Genomic DNA, 27,799 nt, shown 5'->3' with positions numbered 1-27,799 from the left:
CATCCGCCACATACATGCATGTATGCACTTACACACACACACACACACACACACACACACACACACACACACACACACACACAGTTGGCTGTCGCAGATACGAAATTATTCCCATTATCCACGTATTGCCCTCTGAATTAATTTTCAGATTTCCATTGCAGGCTGTTTATACAAAATCAATATGTAAGTCCCAAAACAGGAACTCAAACCACATAAAACAAGACGTAGATAATTCAGATTACAAAATAAATAGCTACTGAGGGTTCACGTAGAATTTTTAATCTGTATTGTCTAAAAAATATATATATAAAAAAATAAAGAAATCAAACAATTCAAATCTGAATCACGTCCACCACTAAACCTGATGTCAATTACAATTATAGACGATTTGTTTAACCCCTTGACTGCTAAACTTCGGTGAAATGAGATCAGTGTGACAGGAATTTACGGTAATCAATGGTGTCCTTGATTTCGCTGTTCAAAAGTAATGCAAAGCCCAGAGGAAGAAGTTCAGTCACTGAAATCCTGACCTGTATGAGCAACCGAGGCAACCATGTGTTTGTTCTGTATTGTCCATGTGTTCTGTGTGGCTTGTTCAGGATTAAAGAGGCTATGCCAGTCTTGAATAAAAGCTTATTTGTGTTTGCACATTTCTTCTGTCTTTGCTGCTGTGTGCACATGTCAGATGATCGATATAAGGACAGGCCCGGCGCTTCCTTTTTTGAGGAAGTGTCTGGGTTTGTTCCAATGTACCTTTTATTTACCTGTGTGCTAGCTGGTAGCGTAAGCAGCACTGACTTCGAAGTTGTGTAGCTTGTGAATGGAGAGAGTTACCACTCTGTACTATCTGTATAAGCTCTGTCTTATCTTGTAATATTTTTCTTTCGTGTAAAGCGCCCTGAGCTCTTAGTGAGAAAGGGCGCTATATAAATGCACAGTATTATTATTATTATTATTATCTCAGTGAGATGAAAACTCTTTGCTGGAGAAGCATGCCCGTTAGCGGCAGTCGAGGGGTTATTGAAGACTAAACTAACGCGAACCTCAACATGATTTTTGCAGTCAGCCACTGGAGGACTTCGAGACAGTGGAAGCAGAGCCTCCCCCTCCCCCATTACCCTCCCCCAACACCCCAGAGCGGGCCAGGGAGAGGGACAAAGAGAACAAAGAGAAAGAGGAGGCCGCCAGACGAAGGGACAAAGCCAGAGAGGAAGCGATAAAGACAAAGGAGGAAAAGGTGAGCACCACCTGTACTTACCTCCCTGTCTGGTGAGCAGAATAGTTCTGCCCTGTGAGAGGGCACCACATCAGACTTACGGTTGAGTGAGCGAGCCAGCCGCTGGGCCGTCAGTTCGTGCCTGGCTTGTCTGGTGACCAGTCACTGTCTTCACAGCTCTGTAAGTTCATGCCTGGCTTGGCTGGTGACCAGTCAGTCTTCAAAGTTGTTCGTGGTCTTCAGTTTTAAGTCACTTGAGTGACACCCTGCGTTGTATGACGCAGAACACAGTATGTCGCAGTGCATTATCAGTGTGATTACGTTGCTTTAGGGACACTATCGATATATTGCCGTGTCAGCTTCACTGCTGCGCCAAGCAAGAGAGGCAGAAGCGTTGTAGGCTGGCACCCTTTTCATTCTTCATTGTGTGGTGTTGTGTTGGGTTGTATTGTATTGTACTTTACTCTGCTATACTGTATTGCATTGTATTGTATTGTATACTTTACTATACAAAACTGAATTGTATTGTATACTATACTATACCGTATTGTATTGTATTGTAATTTACTTTATTAATACGACAGACATTTATGTGTGAAATTCGGGTTTCTCTCCTGGGAGAGCGAGTCATCACAGTGCTTGACCACCTTGTTTTTTCTGTCTGCAAGTGTATCTGTTCTGCTATCAGAGTGGATTTTTCTACAGAATATTGCAGTGTAAAACCTCTTTATTGTCATAGGTTCTTTAACATTAGTTTTAATGTCCTGGAGCCAGTTGCATTGCTCGGACGGAAGAGCCTAGTATGGTCGTAACCCGCTACTGACTGTGTGTAGTATGGAACTGACCAATGGCGTAGTTCGGTCAACGTAGGCATTTAGTCACGTGTAACTGTCAAAAAGTTAGAACCAAGCAATGCAACTAGCACCTGGCTGTTTGTCATTGTTTTCCTTGAGACACACACACTCTCTCTCTCTCTCTCTCTCTCTCTCTAACTCTCTCCTACCTCTCTCTTCTCTCTCTCTCTCCTACCTCTCTCTCTCTCTCTCTAACTCTCTCCTACCTCTCTCTTCTCTCTCCTACCTCTCTCTCTCTAACTCTCTCCTACCTCTCTCTCTCTCTCCCCAACCTCTCTCTCTAAGTCTCTCCTACCTCTCTCTCTCTAACTCTCTCCTACCTCTCTCTCTAACTCTCTCCTACCTGTCTCTCTCTAACTCTCTCCTACCTCTCTCTCTCTCTCTCTAACTCTCTCCTACCTCTCTCTCTCTCTCTCTCTCTCTCTCCCCTACCTCTCTCTCTCTCTAACTCTCTCCTACCTCTCTCTCTCTCTAACTCTCTCCTACCTCTCTCTCTAACTCCTACCTCTCTCTCTAACTCTCTCCTACCTCTCTCTCGAACTCTCCCCTACCTCTCTCTAACTCTCTCCTACCTCTCTCTCTCTCTAACTCTCTCCTACCTCTCTCTCTCTCTCTAACTCTCTCCTACCTCTCTCCTACCTCTCTCTCTAACTCTCTCCTACCTCTCTCTCTAACTCTCTCCTACCTCTCTCTCTCTAACTCTCTCCTACCTCTCTCTCTCTCTCTCTAACTCTCTCCTACCTCTCTCTCTCTCTCTCTCTAACTCTCTCCTACCTCTCTCTCTCTCTCTCTCTCTCTAACTCTCTCCTACCTCTCTCTCTCTCTCTCTAACTCTCTCCTACCTCTCTCTCTCTCTCTCTAACTCTCTCCTACCTCTCTCTCTCTCTCTCTCTCTAACTCTCTCCTACCTCTCTCTCTAACTCTCTCCTACCTCTCTCTCTCTCTCTCTCCTACCTCTCTCTTCTCTTTTCTCTTTCCCACCTGTGTCTCATCGCTCTCCTCTCCTCTCTCTCTCTGTCTGTCTGTCTGTCTGTCTGTCTGTCTCTCTCTCTCTCTCTCTCTGTCTCTCTCTCTCATTTCTCTCTCTCTCATCCTATCACTCAGACGTCAGCATATGAAATATAAATGACACAGTCGCACGTACGCTAATGCAAAATATAAGAACATACATGCGTGTATGTACAAGCACATACATTTCGGTTTTTTTTCCGGGTTTTTTTTTTCTTCCTTTTTTGGTATTGAGGTAAATAATGGTCAGATGCCATGCCTCATGTCTTTATGACACACTGTGTTTGTCGTGTTTACAGGAACGAAAAAAGAAGGAAGAGGAATTGAAAAAGATGAGGCGGAAATTTGGGGTAAGCGCACGCATGCGTTTCTCTCTGTTTTTCTGTCTCTGTCTCTGTTTGTCTGTCTGTCTCTGTCTGTCTCTCTTTCTCTCTCTCTGTCTCTCTGTCTCTGTCTGTCTCTCTCTGTGTCTGTCTGTCTTTGTCTCTCTGTCTGTGTGTGTGTGTGTGTGTGTGTGTATGTGTGTGTGTGTGTGTGTCATTCTCTCTTTGTCTGTCTGTCTCTGTCTCTCTCTCATTCTCTCTGTCTATCTCTGTCTGTCTGTGTCTCTGTCTCTGTCTCTCTCTCATTCTCTCTCTGTGTCTCTGTCTGCCTCTGTCTGCCTCTGTCTGTGTGTCTGTGTCTGTGTCTGTCTGTCTGTCAATCTGTCTGTCTGTCTGTCTGTCTGTCTGTCTCTCTCTCTCTCCCCCCCCCTCTATATCTCTCTGTCATTCACTCTGTGTGTGTGTGTGTGTGTGTGTGTGTGTGTGTGTGTGTGTGTTCGTTCTTTAGTGTAACGTCTTTTCACTAAAAGTGATATGAAACGAGGGAAGAGAAAACAGCTGGAGGAGAGGCGTGCTGTCAATGGGTGGACAGAGTCCAGTCCTTGCTACCCAACCCCCGGGCAACGGCTTTGACAGGCTGGCTAAACTAGGTGAGGGTAGCCGACAGGTCTCAAACCCTCGGTGAGTTAGGGCTTGTCTACCCAAGCATGTGAAGACTGGATCCGGCTGACTCTTCGGAAGAAACCTTCATGGTTCAACGGACAGGAAGGCGGTTGCAGCAGAGCACTGTGGAGTGCTGAGGGCAGGATGAGGCACATAGGACATCCTGGTCATCCACTGCATCCGTTTCCATCTCCAGTCGTCTTGACCTCGTCTTGCCACTGGATACAGACGGTCTCGGACAAGAGAGTGAGGTCGACGGTGTGCAACTCCTCCTCACTATAAACGAAGTCATCGCGCAAGTCATCAGACTGCCAGGGTAGAGGAGAGGAGAACGAACTGGTTGGGTCCTCACTGTGGACGGGCTGAACGAAGTCCTGCTGGTTTCCAACACAGGGTTCAGCGCTGTAGAAATAATTATCATAGCCCGTGGTCCGTCGATTTTTTTTGCCAGGCGTTGGGAGTTCTGATCTGATGTCCACCTGTCAAGTGATTACGGTTTCAAACGGAGACCCCGTTTCAGCATTTGTATTTGTATTTGTATTTCTTTTTATCACAACAGATGTGTGAAATTCGGGCTGCCCTCCCCAGGGAGAGCCCGTTGCTACACTACAGCGTCACCTTTTTTTTCTTTTCTTTTTTCCTACGTGCAGTTTTATTTGTTTTTCCTATGGAAGTGGATTTTTCTACAGAATTTTGCCAGGAACAACCCTTTTGTTGCCGTGGGTTCTTTTACGTGCGCTAAGTGCATGCTGCACACGGGACCTCGGTTTATCGTCTCATCCGAATGACTAGCGTCCAGACCACCACTCAAGGTCTAGTGGAGGGGGAGAAAATATCGGCGGCTGACCCGTGATTCGAACCAGCGCGCTCAGATTCTCTTTCGCTTCCTTGGCGGACGCGTTACCTCTAGGCCATCACTTCACTGTTGTTTTTGTCCTCAGGAGAAGTACTTCACTCCCGTTTTTCCTCACTCCACCCAGGTGTATGTGTCTGAGTGCCTGCAATCCTTGAGATTGGGGAAGGAGGAAGGTTAGAATTGCGGAAGGAGAGGATTGGAGTCCCGCCCGCCTTCTTATGCCCATCCAGTTAGACCCAGTGGGTGTGAATTCACTGCCTTCCTATGCCGAGCCTTAGACCCAGTGGGTGTGAATTCACTGCCTTCCTATGCCCAGCCTTAGACACAGTGGGTGTGAATTCACTGCCTTCCTATGCCCAGCCTTAGACCCAGTGGGTGTGAATTCACTGCCTTCCTATGCTCAGCCTTAGACCCAGTGGGTGTGAATTCACTGCCTTCCTATGCCCAGCCTTAGACCCAGTGGGTGTGAATTCACTGCCTTCCTATGCCGAGCCTTAGACCCAGTGGGTATGAATTCATTGCTTTCCTATGCCCAGTCGCAGACCCAGTGGGTATGAATTCACTGCCTTCCTATGCCCAGCCTTAGACCCAGTGGGTATGAATTCACTGCTTTCCTATGCCCAGCCTTAGACCCAGTAGGTATGAATTCACTGCTTTCCTATGACCAGTCGCAGACCCAGTGGGTATGAATTCACTGCCTTCCTATGCCCAGCCTTAGACCCAATGGGTGTGAATTCAATGCCTTCCTATGCCCAGCCTTAGACCCAGTGAGTATGAATTCACTGCCTTCCTGTTCCTAGCCCTTGACCCAGTGGGTATGAATTCACTGCCTTCCTGTTCCTAGCCCTAGACCCAGTGGGTGTGAATTCTCTGCCTTCCTATGCCCAGCCTTAGACCCAGTGGGTATGAATTCCCTGCCTTCCTATGCCCAGCCTTAGACCCAGTGGATGTGAATTCACTGCCTTCCTATGCCTAGCCTTAGACCCAGTGGGTGTGAATTCACTGCCTTCCTATGCCTAACCTTAGACCCAGTGGGTGTGAATTCACTGCTTTCCTATGCCCGGCCTTAGACCCAGTGGGTGTGAATTCACTGCCTTCCTATGCCCAGCCTTAGACCCAGTGGGTATGAATTCACTGCCTTCCTATGCCCGGCCTTAGACCCAGTGGGTATGAATTCACTGCCTTCCTGTTCCTAGCCCTTGACCCAGTGGGTATGAATTCACTGCCTTCCTGTTCCTAGCCCTAGACCCAGTGGGTGTGAATTCTCTGCCTTCCTATGCCCAGCCTTAGACCCAGTGGATGTGAATTCACTGCCTTCCTATGCCTAGCCTTAGACCCAGTGGGTGTGAATTCACTGCCTTCCTATGCCCAGCCTTAGACCCAGTGGGTGTGAATTCACTGCCTTCCTATGCCCAGCCTTAGACCCAGTGGGTGTGAATTCACTGCCTTCCTATGCTCAGCCTTAGACCCAGTGGGTGTGAATTCACTGCCTTCCTATGCCCAGCCTTAGACCCAATGGGTGTGAATTCACTGCCTTCCTATGCCCAGCCTTAGACCCAGTGGGTATGAATTCATTGCTTTCCTATGCCCAGTCGCAGACCCAGTGGGTATGAATTCACTGCCTTCCTATGCCCAGCCTTAGACCCAGTGGGTATGAATTCACTGCTTTCCTATGCCCAGCCTTAGACCCAGTAGGTATGAATTCACTGCTTTCCTATGACCAGTCGCAGACCCAGTGGGTATGAATTCACTGCCTTCCTATGCCCAGCCTTAGACCCAATGGGTGTGAATTCACTGCCTTCCTATGCCCAGCCTTAGACCCAGTGAGTATGAATTCACTGCCTTCCTGTTCCTAGCCCTTGACCCAGTGGGTATGAATTCACTGCCTTCCTGTTCCTAGCCCTAGACCCAGTGGGTGTGAATTCTCTGCCTTCCTATGCCCAGCCTTAGACCCAGTGGGTATGAATTCCCTGCCTTCCTATGCCCAGCCTTAGACCCAGTGGATGTGAATTCACTGCCTTCCTATGCCTAGCCTTAGACCCAGTGGGTGTGAATTCACTGCCTTCCTATGCCTAACCTTAGACCCAGTGGGTGTGAATTCACTGCTTTCCTATGCCCGGCCTTAGACCCAGTGGGTGTGAATTCACTGCCTTCCTATGCCCAGCCTTAGACCCAGTGGGTATGAATTCACTGCCTTCCTATGCCCGGCCTTAGACCCAGTGGGTATGAATTCACTGCCTTCCTGTTCCTAGCCCTTGACCCAGTGGGTATGAATTCACTGCCTTCCTGTTCCTAGCCCTAGACCCAGTGGGTGTGAATTCTCTGCCTTCCTATGCCCAGCCTTAGACCCAGTGGATGTGAATTCACTGCCTTCCTATGCCTAGCCTTAGACCCAGTGGGTGTGAATTCACTGCCTTCCTATTCCCAGCCTTAGACCCAGTGGGTATGAATTCACTGCTTTCCTATGCCCAGCCTTAGACCCAGTGGGTATGAATTCACTCCCTTCCTATGCCCGGCCTTAGACCCAGTGGGTATGAATTCACTGCTTTCCTATGCCCAGCCTTAGACCCAGTGGGTATGAATTCACTCCCTTCCTATGCCCGGCCTTAGACCCAGTGGGTATGAATTCACTGCCTTCCTGTTCCTAGCCCTTGACCCAGTGGGTATGAATTCACTGCCTTCCTATGCCCAGCCTTAAACCCAGTGGGTGTGAATTCACTGCTTTCCTATGCCCAGCCTTAGACCCAGTGGGTATGAATTCACTGCTTTCGTATGCCCAGTCGCAGACCCAGTGGGTATGAATTCACTGCCTTCCTATGCCCAGCCTTAGACCCAATGGGTGTGAATTCACTGCCTTCCTATGCCCAGCCTTAGACCCAGTGGGTATGAATTCACTGCTTTCCTATGCCCGGCCTTAGACCCAGTGGGTGTGAATTCACTGCCTTCCTATGCCCAGCCTTAGACCCAGTGGGTATGAATTCACTGCCTTCTTATGCCCGGCCTTAGACCCAGTGGGTATGAATTCACTGCCTTCCTGTTCCTAGCCCTTGACCCAGTGGGTATGAATTCACTGCCTTCCTGTTCCTAGCCTTAGACCCAGTGGGTATGAATTCACTGCCTTCCTGTTCCTAGCCCTAGACACAGTGGGTGTGAATTCTCAGCCTTCCTATGCCCAGCCTTAGACCCAGTGGGTATGAATTCACTGCCTTCCTATGCCCAGCCTTAAACCCAGTGGATGTGAGTTCGCTGCCTTCCTATGCCCAGTCTCAGACCCAGTGGGTATGAATTCACTGCCTTCCTATGCCCAGCCTTAGACCCAGTGGGTGTGAATTCACTGCCTTCCTATGCCCAGCCTTAGACCCAGTGGGTATGAATTCACTGCCTTCCTATGCCCAGTCTCAGACCCAGTGGGTATGAATTCACTGCCTTCCTATGCCCAGCCTTAGACCCAGTGGGTGTGAATTCACTGCCTTCCTATGCCCAGCCTTAGACCCAGTGGGTGTGAATTCACTGCCTTCCTATGCCCAGCCTTAGACCCAGTAGGTGTGAATTCACTGCCTTCCTATGCCCAGCCTTAGACCCAGTGGGTGTGAATTCACTGCCTTCCTATGCCCAGCCTTAGACCCAGTGGGTGTGAATTCACTGCCTTCCTATGCCCAGTCTCAGACCCAGTGGGTGTGAATTCACTGCCTTCCTATGCCGAGCTTTAGATCCAGTGGGTATGAATTCACTGCCTTCCTATGCCGAACTTTAGATCCAATGGGTATGAATTCACTGCCTTCCTATGCCCGGCCTTAGACCCAGTGGGTGTGAATTCACTGCCTTCCTATGCCCAGCCTTAGACCCAGTGGGTGTGAATTCACTGCCTTCCTATGCCCAGCCTTAGACCCAGTGGGTGTGAATTCACTGCCTTCCTATGCCCAGTCTCAGACCCAGTGGGTGTGAATTCACTGCCTTCCTATGCCCAGTCTCAGACCCAGTGGGTGTGAATTCACTGCCTTCCTATGCCGAGCTTTAGATCCAGTGGGTATGAATTCACTGCCTTCCTATGCCGAGCTTTAGATCCAATGGGTATGAATTCACTGCCTTCCTATGCCCGGCCTTAGACCCAGTGGGTGTGAATTCACTGCCTTCCTATGCCCAGCCTTAGACCCAGTGGGTATGAATTCACTGCCTTCCTATGCCCAGCCTTAGACCCAGTGGGTATGAATTCACTACCTTCCTATGCCCAGCCTTAGACCCAGTGGGTATGAATTCATTGCCTTCCTATGCCCAGCTTTAGACCCAGTGGGTGTGAATTCACTGCCTTCCTATGCCCAGCCTTAGACCCAGTGGGTATAAATACACTGCCTTCCTATGCCCAGTCTTAGACGCAGTGGGTATGAATTCACTGCCTTCCTATGCCCAGCCTTAGACCCAGTGGGTGTGAATTCACTGCCTTCCTATGCCCAGCCTTAGACCCAGTGGGTATAAATTCACTGCCTTCCTATGCCCAGTCTCAGACCCAGTGAGTATGAATTCACTGCCTTCCTATACCCAGTCTTAGACACAGTGGGTATGAATTCACTGCCTTCCTATGCCCAGTCTTAGACGCAGTGGATATGAATTCACTGCCTTCCTATGCCCAGTCTTAGACCCAGTGGGTATGAATTCACTGCCTTCCTATGCCCAGTCTTAGACGCAGTGGGTATGAATTCACTGCCTTCCTATGCCAAGTCTTAGACGCAGTGGGTATGAATTCACTGCCTTCCTTTGCCCAGCCTTATGAATGCACTGCCCCAAGGGCCGTCGACAAAAGGCGATGAGACACACGTCATTAGCCTTTTATCTTTTAATGATAGTCATTTAAAATGAAGGAAAAGATGAAAATCCCAGCGCAATACGCCCTAAATGTTGGTATTAGAGTTTTGTATAAGGATGTAATGGCGTGTGTGTGTGTGTGTGTGTGTTTGCATGCGTGCGTGGGCGCGTGTATGCGTGTGTGTGCCTTGCGCACGTGTATGCGTGTGTGTATGTGTGCTGCGCGCGCGTGCATGCGTGTGTGCGAAGTGTGTGTGCGTGTGTACGTGTCTATGTGTGTGTGTGTGTGTGTGCGCGCGTGCACGTGCATATGTGTGTGTGTGTGTGTGTGTGTGTGTGTGTGTGTGTGCAGTTGACAGACACGGACGAGAAGGTGGGGGACGGGGTGGTGAAGAACAACGCGGGGGGAGGAGGTCTGTTCTCCAAGGACCTGGCCGTGCTCAAAGGGGAGAGCATCGCCATCCTCCGCATGGACGGCAACCCTGCCGGCAAGTGGCTGGTGCAGAACGAACAGGGCAAGAGTGAGTTGTCGTTGCTTTGTTATGTGAAGTGGTGTGGTGTGGTCATGTATGTCTGTTCTCCCCCCTGTAGTGATAGTGATAAGAAACTCCAGGGAGAGCTGGACAGTATCAGTATCAGTATTAGTAGCTCAAGGAGGCGTCACTGCGTTCGGTCAAATCCATATTCGCTACACCACATCTGCCAAGCAGATGCCTGACCAGCAGCGTAACCCAACGTGCTTAGTCAGGCCTCGAGAAAAAAAAAAAGAATAACAAAAATATGGACGGTACTAGGTCTTCAGAGAAGAAGCCCCCCTCATTCAAGTGCTCGGACCTTAACTCCTTTCTCTCTAAGGGGACCGTGCCTCCAGGGTGTATTAACTCCTTAGGGACGTCCAGTCTTCTTTTTTTTTTCATGTTCAAATTTTTTTTTTAATGCACAAAACTTAATATTACTAAACTGTACGGATACAATACATCACAGTCATCAACTTAATACATGGAATTTCTCCTCTCCCCTCTGTTCCCCCTCCCCCACCACCTTACCCACCATTCTTCTAAATTTTCTTCTTCTTTTTTTTTTTCTTCGTGTTTTTCTTCTATCAGGCCAATTACTCTGGTGATAATAAATTTAATCTCATGTTAATATTGATATTAGCATAATTTTACTATAATATGAACTGTTTGTTTATTTGTTTTATTTCATTATTTCATTACTTACTGTTTATGAATGTTATTTGATACAATTGATAATATGGTTCATCAGCCGTCATGATAAAATTGAAGTGCAACGTTGTGAGCACAGTATAAGCTTTAAGCTTGTTGATGCTCTTTTGTCATTCATTGCATTGTAATCATGTGTATTGTTGAATAATTAAAGATTATTTAACTCTCTCCATACGAACGGCGAAAGAGACGACGTTAACAGCGTTTCACCCCAGTTACCACCATCAAAATATTACAAGCAGAAGTCTCTTACACTGAAGGGGTGAATGTTGACAAAGAATACCACAGTTCTGACGACGGAAGCTAAAGGTTGGGTCATTCAGACACCCACTGGACATCCGAGGGGTCTGTGTAGAGGAGAAGAGAGGACTGGCCGTACTGAGTGAGTTAAACCAACTTAATACATAGTAGGAGAAAGAGGTGTAACGAGACAGAGGACGTACACAGATGAATACGTCCGATCTCTTTTTCTTCCCACCCCACCCCTCCCCACCCTCACAGAAACCCCGTCTGATGTCCAGTGGGTGTCTGAATGGCCCAGCTTGTAACTTTCGGTATCAGAAGCGTTAACGTGGTATTCTTTGCCTCCATCCTCCCATTCAGCGTGAGAGCCTTCCGTTTGTAACACGTTAATGATGTCAAGAGTCGTAAAATGCTGTCGTCGTCGTCTATTTTGTCATTCGTACGGAAAGAGTTAAAGCAGTTTCTGTATTACTGGCAAATGGGTGCTAAAATAACAAATTACTGTGTATCTTGTTTTGTTATAAGATACCATGCCATTGGTATTGCTATGCTCCGACTAACCACTCAGTTCCCACTGGCCAACTAGTCAGTTCGATAAGCGGCTTGCAGAGTTGAACACTTCACTCACAATTTTATGTGATTTTAAGTTGTGGTCTGTGCATTTAACTGTGGAGTATTGCTTTCGCTATTCTTATTGTATTGTATATCAGAGTGATGGCGATCGTGACCTCGTGTTCTCCCTTTTTTTTCTTCTTTTTTTTGTTGTTGGTTTTTTTGTTTTTTTGTTTTATTGTTATTTCCCCTTTGTTTCGTTTCATAATGATAGTTTCGCTCTTCCTCTGAAGTAGCCGTCATCCTGTTGTTGTCCTGTTTCATTGTTTCACTGTGACTCAGAAGAGTTAATGAGAATAAACTCATTGTCATTGTTCATTGTTGTGATGTATTGTGGTGGTGGTGTGTGTGCGTGTGTGTGTGTGTGTGTGTGCGTACGTGTGTGGTGTGTGGGTGTGTGTGTGTGTGTCTGTGTCTGTGTGTGTGTATGTTGTCATAAGTTTTACGTCTTTCCGATTTAAGTGACATCCGACTAAGAGAGAGAGAGAGAGAGTGTGTGTGTGTGTGTGCTCGCGCGCGCGCGCGTGCGCACGCGCGCACGCATGCATGGATGTGCATGTGTATGTGTACGTGTGCGCTTGGGTGCAAAGCTTACATTTTGGACTCAACATTTCTGTTATATATTGGACTGTTCCATTTGCATTTCACATCATTGTTATAATTATGATGAGCAAAATGATAATGATGATGATGATGATAACAAGAACAACAATAATGATCACGAAAATGATAATAATGATAATAATAGTAATAATGATGATGATCATGATGATGATGATGATGATGATGAAAATTACATGCAATTTCTTTCTTTTCAGTTGGTTTCGTCAGCTCCAACAACATCGAGATCTCCACGCCTACAATAAAAAACGTGAGTGCCCCTTCCTTCATGCTCCCCCCCCCCCCCCCCACCCCCCCCTATCTTGTAGGTAATGATAACAAATACATAGATAATTATAAACAAAACATGTTTACGTTTGTAAAGTTCTTACATACACCCAGAAAGAAAAAAAATATATACATGAGGACTGATGCGCGCGCGCGCGCATACACACACACACACACACACACACACACACACACACACACACACACACACACACACACACACACACACACACAATATCTGCGTATTTACACTGTGATATGTAGGCCTACGACCGTATCCAAAAAAAATGTACATGCAAGCCTGCGGATATACCTAACGTACATCTGTACATGCAAACAGATACACGTAGAAACACACACACACACACACACACACACACACACACACACACACACACACACACACACACCAGCGGCGCCAGACAAAATATGCTCCTGGAAACTTGTGAACTCATCTCATTCAGAATTAGCAATGATCTCGGGGTTCATAATTTACATAGATTGCCATTTTCAAAATGTTCAACTTTACAATACCTGAACCATTGTGGTTGTTCTCCCATCCCCACTTGTGTGTGTGTGTGTGTGTGTGTGTGTGTGTGTGTGTGTGTGTGTGTGTGTGTGACACATTCCATTCCCTCCCTGCTCTCGCCCCCCCCCCTCTCTTTCCTTCTCCCCCTCTCCCCCCACAGGTATCACTATAAAAAAAAAATGTTAATCATTTAGAGAAGCTGTGCCCTTTGTTGCAAAGAGTCAACTGAAGATGAAGTTCATTTTTGTTCTGAAGTGTCCTGTATTGTATAATATTCGTTTCAAATTTATTTCAAAGAAATATTATGAACGCCCTTGTTTGTATAAAGTTTCTTTATTGATGGCATCATTGTGCTTATATAAAGATTTTAAGTTAAGAGAAATAGTAGTGTCCTAATTTCTATAGGTTAATTGTGTAAGCAGTTGAATGCTTATTGCCAGTTACGGTAATGTCTACATATTTCCTTATCGCCTCTCATTCATATGGGGGCGTATGACCTTAATGAATGAATCATCTGCGTCTGCGTCCCATTCTCCACCCCCCGCCCCACCATCCCCCAACTGCCCCCCTCTCCCCCTTCCCCACCCTCCCCTCCCCTCCCGCCCCACCCTTTCTTATGTGCCCTTACTTCCTGTCTACCTCCCCCCCCAACACCCTCACCCCTCATCTTTCTCTCTCCCTCGCCACCCCCACTCTCTCTCATTCCTCAAGAATAGCACTTGAATCAGATAGTAACTTCTCAAATCCGAACGATTGATATTTAGCGATTATAAATGATTATGATTATATTCGTCTTTTAATGGACGATCCATCGATGAAATATAGTTTCATGCACATAGATTTTTTTCTTTTATTATTATTTATTTATTTATCTATTTTATTTATTTTTATTTTTATTTTTTATTTTTTGTTCGTTTATGTGCCAGTTTCTTCGGTGGATTTGTTGGTTGCCGCCTTTGTGCTTAGTTTTTCGGGTTTGGTTTGTCAATGTCAGCATTACTGATGGTGTTTGAGTTGGTAGCATATGTAAGATTTAAGATGTATTTAATAAAATTGCGATATTTTTCTAGGTTTTAGGTTTAATTTCCTTTTGCCAGTTTTGGGATGGTAAGGAGGGTTACAAACAGATTAACAAATGAGCATAATAAACACATAAAAACCCTAATAACCGAATTGCGTTAACAACACTTGTGTATCGAATACAACGTAAAATTCTCAAAATGCTACGCACACGTTCAAAGCATATCCGTAATAATCTATACAAACAAACAAAAATTCCGGAGAATGTTTCGAGGAAAGTAACGATAAAACCAGTTTTTACATTGGTTTAGGCTACTTTTCGAAAGTAGAACTAAGAAGATGGACTTATTAATTTCAAATTCATAACATTTCTAACAGATGTTTGTCATCGTTATGAATATTGGAATTGAAAGCAAACATTTTCCTCGCTTTTGAAGACATCGGTCAACAAAATAATAATAATAATAATGATGATTATGACCGAAGACGAAGAAAGCTTTGAAGGGCCAATTATTGTCTTAAATTACTAACGAGGAAATTCCTTGATTAAAGTTTCAGTTTCAGTTTCAGTAGCTCAAGGAGGCGTCACTGCGTTCGGACAAAACCATATACGCTACACCACATCTGCCAAGCAGATGCCTGACCAGCAGCGTAACCCAACGCGCTTAGTCAGGCCTTGATTAAAACGGAAATCATCTTCAATCACTGTACCATATGTACCAGCTCCAACCCCCCTCCAATCTGTCCCCCACCACCCCCACCCCTGCCCCCCACTCCCACCTTCTCCCCCAGTTCTGTCGATTCCGATCAAACTGGTATTTTGCAGCATGATGGCATCTTTCGTCCATTTATTTAACCCAATTTTGGGTGGTTGTTTTTTTTTGTTGTTGTTTCTTTTTTAAGGTGATGCTGAAATTTGTTTTGCGGGGACAAAAAGCCAGTGATCAGACTGAGGTTTCAATCAGCCACAAAGTTCATTCATTATTATTATTATTATTATTATTATAAACCTTATTTCTGATTTACTGTTGGGTTTCTGGGTTTTAAAATCTTTTCCATGAGTCGCATGCTTTGGTCTTTTGTGGTGATTGGGGGGGGGGGGTTGTTTTGGTTTGGTTTGGGTTTTTTTGTTTGTTTGTTTGTTTGTTGTTGTTGTTTTATTCGTGTTCATTGTACCTTTGAATCACAAATGTTGGGTGACTTTGTTTTTCTGGGTTTTTTTGTTTGTGTGTGTGTGTGTTTTTTTTGTTTTGTTTCTGCTTTGGACTCTCATATGTAAACAGAGTCTGTTTGATGGCTCTGTGTGTGTGTGTGTGTGTGTGTGTGTGTGTGTGTGTGTTGTGGTAAGCATTAACGTAAGCAACATAGGAACCAACCTTGGTCGGGCAGCAGGCATGAGTGAGACCTTTGAATTGATCCACGAGTGAGACCTTTGAATTGATCCACGAGTGAGACCTTTGAATTGATCCACCTTATCTTAATGTTGTAGGCAGGTGAGAGGTCAAAGGTCAAGGTAATCACTTGGCAAAATGTGGAGAAAAAAAAAGCTTGACAGAGACGTTTGCTTATTCTCATTCTTGATTATAGTTGGCATCGTGACTGGTCGTGGACAGGCTATAGCATGATCCTTGACGAAATTCAGAATCAGAGATTAAAGGTCAGGGTCACAAAATGGCCTATAATATTGATTGGAAAAGTTTCTTTGTGCAAGAGAAAGAAGGTCTTGTATACAATGTTCATCAAATTTGGTACAATGATTACTCACGGTAAGAACAAAACCCGTGTAAAAAGCCATGGTCAGAGGTCAAAGTTCAAGGTCACAACAAAGCACATATGTAGAAAAAAGAATGTATGAGCATGACAGAATTTAGATTTTTCATCCAGTTTTCATGAGACATAGAACAGTGATTTGTTTTTAGTCGGGTTACAAATGTTTTGTAAATTTAGAGATTGTAGGTTTAGAGATCAAAGGTCAAGGTTACAACAATGTGTGTGTCATTTTGCCATAATTGTTATTTACCTTGCAGTGCAGTTATAATTTTTCCTCTTTTTTTTTTTCTTTTTTTTTGTGGATCAAGTGGGAAATCACACAAGAGTCATGGAGGCCTTGTCTCCCTTGTTTTTGTTTGTGCATGATTTATGGAAAGTATGGTGACTTTATGATTGTGTCAGATGCTCATTTTAATTAGTTCCTGATTGGTTGCCATTTTCAAAATGTCCAACTTTACAATGCCCTAACCATTATGGTTGTCCTCCCATCCCCACCCCATTTTTTAAAAATAAATATTTTGGCTGTTGTTTCTGCTATGCAGTGGTTTATGTACAGTTGACTTATACGGGGGGGGAACACAGTTCTAATATCTGTCGTTTTACTCTTTTTTTCTTTCTTTTTTTTTCATCGGTATAAAAGAACAAGTTCTCCGATCGATATCGAAAAGAGAAGTGTGTGTGTGTGTGTGTGTGTGTGTGTGTGTGTGTGTGTGTGTGTGTGTGTGTGTGTGTCTGTGTGTCTGTCTGTCTGTCTGTCTATCTGTCTGTCTGTGTGTCCGTGTGTATGTGTGTCTGTGTGTGTGTGTGTTGTGTTGTGTGTATGCACATTCAAGTGCAAGATCGTCAAAACTACTGTTCTCTTTCTGTGTGTGTGTGTGTGTGTGTGTGTGTGTGTGTGTGCCTCTGTCTCTGTGCCTCTGTCTCTCCTCCTTACTTCCTCTCGCTCCCCTTCTCTTTCTCCAGTTAGAGTTTCCAATGTATCCTGTGTCTGTTTCAAGTGTCACAGCTAGGTGACAGGTTTGAACGGTGCTAAAAAACAAAAAATAATAATAATAAATTAATAAATAAATATAAAAAATCACATTTTTTGACTGGCTGTGGGGGAAAAAATTGTGGGAGGAGGAAGAAGAAAAAAAAAATCCTTGTGTCTGACCATTACAATAAGCTCTTCTTCTGTGTTCGTGGGCTGCAACTCCCACGTTCACTCGTATGAACACGAGTGGGCTTTTACGTGTATGACCGTTTTTACCCCCCGCCATATAGGCAACCATACTCCGCTTTCGGGAGGAACAATAAGCGACATGCATAGCTTTGCGTATCGTGTAGCGTGTGCGTGGGCGCGGGGAAGAGGGGGTGAGGGGGCGGGGGGGGGGGGGGGGGTTGGGAGGGTGTCAGCGGGGAGTAGAAACAATTATTTTCATTATCACATTCTTCACCATTATCCTTCATCTACTAAGTTCGCCGCAATTATCACAGGGGTTTCGGTGCCTGCCCATTGAATGGATGGATAAACAAATAATTCATTTATTTATTTATTTACTTTTTTGTTTGATTGTTTGTTTGCTTATTTGTTCCATTTATTTGTTAGTTTATTTTTGTTTATTTGATTACTGATTAGCACAGATCGATCTGATCAGTTTATTCATGATTTGTCGTCAGGTTAAGACAGCTCATTCGCCCCAAGTGAGACGTGCCACATTGACACTGATGCTGTTTTATACATACACTGTGCTCTCCTAAATCTCCTTCTCTCTTTATTGACTGGGGTTTCTCTCTCATCACTGATGGCAAAACGGACTGTTCGTCCTCGTGTACTGATATCAGTGTAACTGCACTCTTAACGTCGCCTGTACAAAGCACACCACACTGATCTTTACAGCACATGGGTCTATATGTATCTTTACAGCACATGGGTCTATATGTATCTTTGTCTGGCGCAGAAAGGGGAGGGGGTGGGGAAGGGAGGGGAGTCGGTGCGATGGTGGGTGGGTGGGTGGGGGGTGTTGGTGTGTGTGTGTGAAAATGTGTGCGTGTGGGAGGGGGACGGAGGGGGTGCTTGCGTGTGTGTGTGTGTGTGTGTGTGTGTGTGTGCGCGCGCGCGCGCGCGTGTACGTATGTGTATGCATGCGTGTGCATGTATACGCGTGTGTATCAAAATTATGTGTAAGTGGTTGTGTGACCAAAAAAAATCAATCTCCGTTCGTATTTAAATAATCGGTTTTGTAATCCCCCCCCCCCACCCCCTGCCCCCCTCTCTCTGTCTGTCTGTCTGTCTGACTCTATCTATCTAGCTATCTCCCCCCCCCCTCCGCCCTCTCGCTCTATCTATCTGTCTCTCCTTGTTATGTTTGTTTGTTTGTTTGATGACAAATGTAGTTAGCATTTACACGAATCTGTAAAGAAGAATTGAGTAATCTCATTTTCACACTTTCTTTTTACCTGTCTCTGTCTGTCCGACTGTCTCTGTTTCTCAGTGTTTATAACAATCAAATCATATGAGGTTTTAAAGATGATCTCTGTCTGTCTGTGTCTGTCTGTCTGTCTCTCTCTCTCTCTCTCTCTCTCTCTCTCTCTCTCTCTCTCTCTCTCCTGCACATGCTAATGTAATTTTGACGTTGGTGTTGTGAATTGACTCTCGCTTCTTCTTTTTTTTTCTTCTTTTTTTCTCTCTCTCTTAATTATTATTCTTACCCAGAGGGCCGGATGTAAACAAGTACTTTGTGCTTACTCCTTTACCCTCGTAAAATAAAATTTCGTTCGTTCGTTCACTCTCTCTTCTTCTTCTTCTGCTTCTTCTTCTTCTCTCTTTTACACCTGTTGTAGTTGATGATTACACTATTATTTTTTTAATAATAATAATTATAATGGATACTTATATAGCACACTATCCAGAAATCTGCTCCAGGTGCTTTACAAAAACGCTTTGTTAACATAAAACATTACATCTATGTTACATACACACACCAAAATGTGACTACACACACACACGCACACACACACACACACACACACACACACACACACACACACTGCATACATACATTTTAACATTCATGTGTATCTACCCAAACACATACGCACACATAGGCAGGCACAAACTTACATAAACGCACACACACACACACAATACACATTCATATACATGCATGCAGTTATGTACACATACATACATATGTATACACACCTAGTCAAGCACAGCTAACGCAAAGGAAGTGGACCTGCCACAATTGAACTTACTGCTGAGGGAAAAGTTGCGTTTTGAGACGAGATTTAAAAGACTCGATGCGAGGGAATCAGAATGACGGAGGTTATCAGGGGAACAAAGCATCACCTGTCTCACATCTCGCATGTATATGAATGTGTATTGTGTGTGCGTGTGTTTACGTAAGTTTGTGCCTGCCTGTGTGCGTATGTGTTAGGGTAGCTGTTAGATACACATGTATGTTAAAATGTATGTATGCAGTGTGTGTGTGTGTGTGTGTGTGTGTGTGTGTGTGTGTGTGTGTGGTCACATTTTGGTGTGTGTATGTAACATAGATATAATGTTTTATGTTAACAAAAGCGTTTTTGTAAAGCACCTAGAGCAGATTTCTGGATAGTGTGCTATATGAGTATCCATTATTATTATTACTATTACTATTATGTATAAGGGGCCTGTACTCGCTCACGCTTTCACAAACACTTTCTTCTCTTCTCGGGTTCACAGAATACTCTATCAGCCCATTGGGTCGTTGCTTCCCCTTCTTTTGCACGGTCCTCTTCCTGGTAACCTTTTCACCTGTCATTACGCACGTTAAGGCCAGACACGACAGTCAAATAACGACTTTTTTTTTCCCCTCTCCGACTATATCTCTCTTTTTTTGTCTGCTATGTGTATTATCACTTGTGGATCACAAAAAAGTGTTCTTAGATTTATGTGAATACACTTAGCTATGGAAACAAATCAAAATGGCCGCCAAACAATGTATCAAAGAAATCGGGTTTGTGGTCCATGTGGTGCATGCAGACACTTTTTGTTATGTGGACTTGATACACAATGACATTATCTTCATTTTCACGTGAGATTGTGTTGATTCTTCAATTACTGTACTTTCTATAAATTTTTTGAAATTTTGGGTATTGCGAAATCCTCAAAATTTACAATGGGTAAAAAGATTGGAACTGCTATGAATTAAAACCCAGAGAATATTTTCATACATACTCGTGACAAAACTTCAATAACATGTCATAAAACAATCATGCAAAGTCTCATGGTTGTAGGTTTACTCATCATTGAGCAAGTCCAAGGTATGTTGTCAAGGCCAGAAACTTGACGACTTGCGTCAAAATTGAACAAAAAATTATTAATAAACACTTTCGTGATTCAGCAAGCAATCTTTATTGGCAATTTTTTTCATTGTTAAAGACATCTTTACAGTGGAAAAACTTATGCATATGATAGAAGAGATGTTCAAGAATCAAAATCCATCAAAAACCCAAATCATGAAAAATCATCATTTTGGTCTCTTTTGCACTGCCGTGCCCCATCAACCTCCGTCGTCTCACGCTGTGGGATAGTGAAACATGAATACGGTGCAGGCACATAGCCTTCTCTCTCTCTCTCTCTCTCTCTCTCTCTCTCTCTCCCCTCTCTCTCTCTCCCGAAAACGGAGAAAAGCTGCCTAATAATATGACGACACAAAACAGGTCATACGCGTTCATTCATACTCGAAAAAAAAACCCAAAAAAACCGAATGAAATTGATAGAATATGTTTTGGGGTAATACCATTTTCTCGTGGTAATGGTGGTCTATTTCTGTATTAACGAAACGGACAGAAGGGTGTTTCATTTTCTTTGCAGACACATCTAAAAAAAAAAAAAAAAAAAAAAAGAAACCCTGACTATCAATGTTTTTCTTCATTAACAGCGGAGAGAAACCATGGCATTATCTTTTTTTTTTCTTTTTTTTTCTTCCCAAAACGTGAACTAATCTGAAAGGAAATGTATTTTTAATTTTAATTATTGCATCCTCACTAACACCTAATTTTGTTTCTATTTTTTTTACCGGACTTTTTTTGTTTCGTTTTTGTAAGGATAAAATTGGCAGGTTGGGTACTTGTGTTTTGGTCGATTTTGCTTTTTTTGTCTGACTGCATGAGTATATGTGTTATTACATATTATTATGTATATGTGATTTTGCCTATGTTTTATTAGCTTTTCTTGAACTGAGATCATGATCGTGCGCCTGCGTGGGTGCTTTGAGCCCGTGTGTGTGTGTGTGTGTGTGTGTGTGTGTGTGTGTGTGTGTGTGTGTGCGTGCGTGCGTGCGTGCGTGCGTGCGCGCGCGCGCGCGCGCGTTTGTGTGTTTATGTGTGCGTTTGTATGTACGTGAGTGTGTAGGTATAAATGTTCGGGAGAAGGTGATGTGTTGGCCTGTGTGTGTGTATGTGTGTGTGTGTGTGTGTGTGTGTGTGTGTGTGTGTGTGTGTGTGTGTCATATCTCTGCTCAGATGAAAAAAATTGAAAGGATAACTGATTTGGGAAGAGCATTTATACAAATATTTTTTCTCTCTCTTTGTCTCTCTCTATCTCTGTCTCTCTGTCTGTCTGTCTGTCTGTCTGTCTGTCTGTCTGTCTGTCTGTCTCTAATTTTTCTTTGTATTAATATGCGACTTTATGTCAATTCCATGTGTACCCCCTTCTAAGGGGCTAAGGCCTATATGAATAAAACGTCTACGTCTACGTCTCTCTGTCTCTCTCTCTCTGTCTCTCTCTGTGTCTCTCTCTGTCTCTCTCTCTCTCTGTCTCTCTCTCTCCCTCTCTCTCTCTTTGACTTTCTGCCTACCAGTGTGACTGTGTGTGCATGTATGTTCATTTAGCGTGTGTGCAGTTGGAGTGTACGTATGTATGTGTCTGAATGGGGATGGGAGTGGGGGTTGGGGGGGGGGTGGGGGGGGAGTGGGGTAGGGGGGGAGGTGTACACTAGCGTGCATGCGTACTTTGGTCAACAGAGCCAAAATAACCACACAGCCTGTTTTTCGTTTTCAGCTGATGGCCGGCATAAAACACGAGACTCCACCCAGCGAGTAAGTATCTGTTGTTATTATCGAGACCTGTATCATAGCTCCTTTCCTCGGTCACCGACCAAGCTCTAAGCTCTTTACAGACACGGAGTCAACGTAATTTACTCCCTGCGTAGAGCCGACACAGTGAGGCCTGCCTTCGGGCGCTCGTCATTCGTTTCCTGTGTCATTCAGTCAGGTTTCAGTCACGCACACACACATGTATATCACAGTGGATTTTTTTCTTCAGAAATGCCAAGGATAACCCCTTTGTTGCTGCGAGTTCTTTTGCTTTCGTTAAATGCATGCTGCACACACAGAGGGTGAAAATCCAGAACATTCAAGGTAAATATAAATCGGTCCACAATTATTCGAATTTTCTTGATGGACATCGTAAAAGGTAAGTCATTATTAATGAAGAGAAACGACTGACAATGAATGTGGACTGTCAAAAATATTAACGTTCACAATGGCAGTACTGTAGCCGACACACTTTCATGAAAGCGTGGCTCCGTTAACTCTCTCCATACGAACGGCGAAAGAGACGAGGTTAACAGCGTTTCACCCCAATTACCATCATCAAAATATTGCAAGCGAAAGGCTCTTATACTGAAGAGGTGAATGTTGACAAAAAAAAATACCACAATTCTGACGACGGAAGCTAATTGTTGGGTCATTCAGACACCCACTGGACATCCGAGGGGTCTGTGTAGAGGAGAAGAGAGGACTGGTCGTACTGAGTGAGTTAACCCCACAGTCATGTGTTTGACTGGTGTGGTGTGTATCTTATGTAGGAGGCGTACCATGCCAACGCTCAGCGTATATCACAGATTGACATCAGCTTGATGATGGAGTCTCCCGTCGGACCGACGGATGAGTAGGCAGGCAGGCTAATCTTTCGGTGTCCGGGTCCTAGAGAGGAGCGGCCTGTCCAGCATTGAAAGCCTGCTGATCCAGTGCCAGCTACGCTGGACAGGACACGTTGTCCGCATGACAGACAGCAGGATCCCGAAGATGCTATTGTATGGTCAGCTGAAGGAAGGCCACCGTGAACTTGGAAGTTCCTGCAAGAGCTTCAAGGACACCTTGAAGACAAACCTCAAAGCCTGTGGCATAGACATCGCTTCCTGGGAAACTGATGCCCTGTGCTTTAGTGGCATAAAGACGTTTGAAAACAAGAGACTCTGGCCATTGAGGAGAAGCGTGAGCGAAAGAAGCAGGGCTCAACTTCTGGAGACGTTTTCCCTTGAAACACCTGTGGAAAGTGCTGCGCATCCAGAATCGGCCTCTTGTCCCATATGAGGACCCACACCGACAGATAAGCCTGCCTGTCTACTCATCCGTCGGTCCGACGGGAGACTCCATCAGTGTTCTGATGGTCATTGTCGGACACGACTACCTTCTGGAGGCGTCGTGGCAGAATAGCTCATTCAGGCGGCGCTGGACTTTGGTCCAGTGTTCACAAGTGATCAGGGTTCGAGGCCCCGTTTCAACATGATGCCGTGCGCGTGTGTGTGTGTCCTTGGGAAAGACGCTTTGCCTTAATCGTGACCGTTCAAAATGTATGATGGTGTACAATCCATTCAGAGTGGGTCGTTTGTTCACAGGCCTGAAGATTACTGTTATGGTGCCGTGTACTTGGGAAAGACACTTTACCCTAACCTTAACTCACTCAGTACGGCCAGTCCTCTGTTCTCCTCTACACAGACCCCTCGGATGTCCAGTGGGTGTCTGAATGACTCAACCTTTAGCTTCCGTCGTCAGAATTGGGGTATTCTCTGTCAACATTCACCTCTTCAGTATAAGAGCCTTCCGCTTGCAATATTTTGATCATGGTAACTGGGGTGAAACGCTGTTAACGTCGTCCCTTTCGGCGTTCGTATGGAGAGAGTTAACCGTATTAAAGTATGACGGATTAGGTACAATCCATTCAGAGTGGGTCTTTTGTTTACAGGCCTGAGGACACGTATGAGGACTTGCCGGAGGGTGACATGGACGGTACGAAGTGTGTGTGTGTGTGTGTGTGTGTGTGTGTGTGTGTGTGTGTGTGTGTGTGTGCGCGCGCGTGTGTGTTTGTGTTTATGTGTGTGTGTCCACATGTGTGTTCATTCTTTAGTTTAACGTCTTTTCACTTTAAATGATATTAAACGAGGGTAGGGGAAAAAATCGAGAGAAGGAAAAAGTCACTGTTTATTTGCTAAATACTTGTGTTTAGCTCACGGAGTGGCCGAATGAGTATGATAAAAACAATGTCGACAATGCGCACTGTATAATGTCAAGTATGTTATACACTTTCATGTGGTTTACGACGAGTTGTCCTGGGGACGATGTGGCGATCGTCCTTGACCAGTGCGTCCGGCAGAAAAAAAAAATCACTGTGTGTTGTTTCAGGGGGAAGGGGGGGGGCGTTACCTGCCTCCTGTCCGGGCGTCAACTTTTTTTTTTCCATTAATTAATGTTGATTTTATTGTATGTCTTTTGACGTATATGTATTATAATGTCTAAGATGATTTCTTTGATTATTCCACACACAGAATCCACACACTCACATGAGAGCAACCTAAATGTCAAAAAACTCCAAACTCATGTATAATGTTAATATTTTGGCTGAAATTGTCCATGAAAACCGATTATTCAAAGAACTTAATGTATTTGGAAGAAAACTACTTTGAATACATTTAGAAGCAATGTATTAATTGAAAATTGACATGTTATATTTTAAAAATAAATAAATAAATAAATAAAAAATTTATTTAAAAAAAAAACAGAAGGGGAAAAAGTTGTTTTGGGGGCCAATGAAGAAGGCGTGTGAAAGCACAAAAAAAAGGGGGGAAAAGGGGGGAAAAAAGACCAACACATTCTGGTGCTCCATGACCTGCATGCAACTGAGGCCACAAAAAAAAGTCACTGTTTATGCATGCGAGCATGCAAAATTAATGTGTGTGTGTGTGTGTGTGTGTGTGTGTGTGTGTGTGTGTGTGTGTGTGTGTGTTCATTCTTTAGTTTAACAGCTTTTCACTGTAAGTTAAAGTGATATTAGATGAGGGCTGGGAAAAAATCGAGGGGGGAGGGGGGGGTGGAGTCACTGTGTACGCATGCGAGTATGCAAAATGTGTGTGTGTGTGTGTGTGTGTGTGTGTGTGTGTGTGTGTGTGTGTGTGTGTGTAATTCATTCTTTAGTTTAACGGCTTTTCACTATAAATAGAAATGATATTAAACGAGTAGAATTTTGCATAGTATGACAAGGAATCAGAACCCTGCCAGAGTCTGCACCAGTAGGTCACGGTGAATTTGTTACATTGAACATAATTTTAGGGGGCTTGGGGGTGGGGCTGGGGGGTGAGGGAGGAAAGGGGGGGGGGCACTTCCTTTTTTCCCCCTTAATCACCTTATTGAACCATTCTGTTGCAGAAATCTACGAGGAAGTGTAACACATGATTATGGGTGTCGACGCTCAACAGAATCAGAGTTCTGTCCCCTTCACCAAGGCAACGCAGCGCCACCAACGGTCTCTTCTCTCTCTGAGACTGAACAATCACTCCACCAGTATATGAAATTCTATATATATTTTTTTCCTTGTATGCGCGGCGCGAGCGTGTATGTGCAAGTGAGAGAGTGAGAGGATAAAGGAGAGAGTTCGGCGGCGTTTGATAATGTGTGTGCTTTTCTTTCCGGGGTGATGATGACTTGCGCGATGAGTTTGTTTAAAGTGAAGAGGAGTTGCGCAACGTCGACCTCACTCTCTCGTCTGGGTCCACCAATTTCCAGTGGCAAGACTAAGTCAAGACGACTGGAGGATGAGCACGGATGCAGTGGATGACCAAGATATCCTTTCGGTGTCTCATCTTGCTCTCTGCACTCCACAGTGCGTTGCTGTAACCGCCTTCCTCTCCGTTGAACCGACAGATTCTACCGGATCCAGACTTCGCATGCATGGGTAGACACACCCCGGGGGCCAACTGCGTGTGGCATGCACACAGCACGGTGGAGCTAGATGGCCGTCGGTGGCTCTCCTGAGCCGACGCCCTTTTATGGATCTCGTTTTTAATTCCACAAGGGTGTCTAGCCACCTGCCTCACCAGTCCCAGAAGGGAGTGGTGAGAGTGCCGGTTTAGTCTTTCCGGGGTGAGAATGTATTAAACCTACCAAAAAACAAAGCGTAAGCAGCATTGACTTGAAGTTGTGTACCTTGTGTAATGGAGAGAAGTTACCACTCTTTACTATTTGTTAATCATTTCATCTCCTGGCCTCATTATTTTTTTTGTTAATTTCCTGTTGAAAAACCACCGAGGCGACCATGTGTTTGTTCTGTATTGTCCCTGTGTTCTGTGTGGCTTGTTCAGGATTAAAGAGGCTATGCCAGTCTTGAATGAAAGCTAATTTGTGTTTGCACATTTCTTCTGTCTTTGCTGCTGTGTGCACATGGCAAATGGTCGGTATAAGGACAGGTCCGGTGCTTCTTTTTTTGAGGAAGTGTCTGGGTTTGTTCCAATGTACCTTTTATTTACCTGTGTGCTAGCTGAATCGGTACCGTAAGCAGCACTGACTTGAAGTTGTGTACTTTGTGTATGGAGAGAAGTTACCACTCTTTACTATTTGTCTACCAAAGAACACTGTGCTTGTTTTTGTCAAGTATGTCTGCATGTACATAATTGTATGTATGGGTCTGTGTACGCGAAAACGTTTGTTTTTGTTTTTTGCTGTTGTTGTTGTTCGGGGAGGGGGGCGTGGTGGTGGGAGTGAGGGGCATTGTGTGTGTGTGTGTGTGTGTGTGTGTGTGTGTGAGGCGCAGCGAGCACCAGCTCTTGAAGACTTACTGTGACTTGTTTCCATGGCAGCAGAGTCACCATGTAGAGCACGTCTTCCTTTTTTACAGATCCCTGTCTGTGTTCAAACAGAACATTTTCCCTCAGCATTTTCTGCAACAGCTATTCTGTTTCTCTTCTCTTCTCTTCTTTGTGTGTGTGTGTGTGTGTGTGTGCGCGCGCGCGCGTGTGTGTTGTTGTTGGTGGTGGTTATTTAGTCTGGTCTAGTCTTGTCTATCGCGTATCCTCGTTTAGGTATAGGTATACCCTCTTGTCGATTTTTTGTTCAAAACTGAATCTAGTCCTTCGCTTATCCTCTACTAACTTGGCTGCGTGTGCCGTGCGTGTAAGGAGATGTTGATGTTCGTGTTCTATTTCTCGCGCGCACATGTGTGTGTGTGTGTGTGTGTGTGTGTGTGGTACAGAAAACGGACAATTGGAGAGATAGGTAGGTAAACCACCCACGATAAACTACTACTAACACCCTCCCCACACACATATGGTTATATGCCAGTTCTTTAATCAACGTACATGAACAACCTCTACTTTGAAAGGCCGAAGCAGTCACAGAATTAACCCGCGTCTCCTGCATGTAGGCTATATGATTACAATGGTGGTCTTCTTGGTCCATGTGAAGCTTAATAAAATATGTCAGTTTTTAGCGCAACGCTGTTTTGGATTGTAGTCCCCCTACCTATATTCTCTTTTCTCTTTTTTTCTTTTCTTTTTTTCGAGCGCGTACGCGCGCGCGTGTGTGTTCGTTTGCGTGTGTGCGTGCGTGCGTGGGTGTGGGTGTGTGTGTGTGTGTCGAAATTCCACTGACTCATTTTCTTGGGAACTCACTCTTTTGTTGCTGGTGAGTAAGTCATTATCAAATGTTTGTTTTCATTTTATCGTTCATATAATTATCTGTAACTACATAATTATATCGTGAGTACGTTTAC

The 27,799-nt window shown here is 44.6% G+C and overlaps 1 protein-coding gene across 1 annotated transcript in view; it reads left to right on the top strand.

Moving 5' to 3' along the window:
• Positions 1 to 25,953, top strand: part of LOC143294672 (uncharacterized) — a 63,833-nt gene extending 37,880 nt beyond the window's left edge. Inside the window, exons 7-13 of the mRNA XM_076606058.1 lie at positions 1,063 to 1,237; positions 3,378 to 3,428; positions 10,073 to 10,241; positions 12,620 to 12,672; positions 22,037 to 22,074; positions 24,005 to 24,048; positions 25,462 to 25,953. Coding sequence (XP_076462173.1) covers positions 1,063 to 1,237; positions 3,378 to 3,428; positions 10,073 to 10,241; positions 12,620 to 12,672; positions 22,037 to 22,074; positions 24,005 to 24,048; positions 25,462 to 25,481 — 550 coding nt within the window. The 3' untranslated portion in view covers positions 25,482 to 25,953. The remainder of the gene's footprint in view (positions 1 to 1,062; positions 1,238 to 3,377; positions 3,429 to 10,072; positions 10,242 to 12,619; positions 12,673 to 22,036; positions 22,075 to 24,004; positions 24,049 to 25,461) is intronic.
• The last annotated feature ends 1,846 nt before the right edge of the window (positions 25,954 to 27,799 follow it).

The sequence above is a fragment of the Babylonia areolata genome, chromosome 20 (genome assembly GCF_041734735.1).
Source record: "Babylonia areolata isolate BAREFJ2019XMU chromosome 20, ASM4173473v1, whole genome shotgun sequence".
Classification (NCBI taxonomy): Eukaryota; Metazoa; Mollusca; class Gastropoda; order Neogastropoda; family Buccinidae; genus Babylonia; species Babylonia areolata.
The sequence above is the reverse complement of the archived record's forward strand: the minus strand, read 5'-3'. Positions and strand labels throughout refer to the sequence as shown.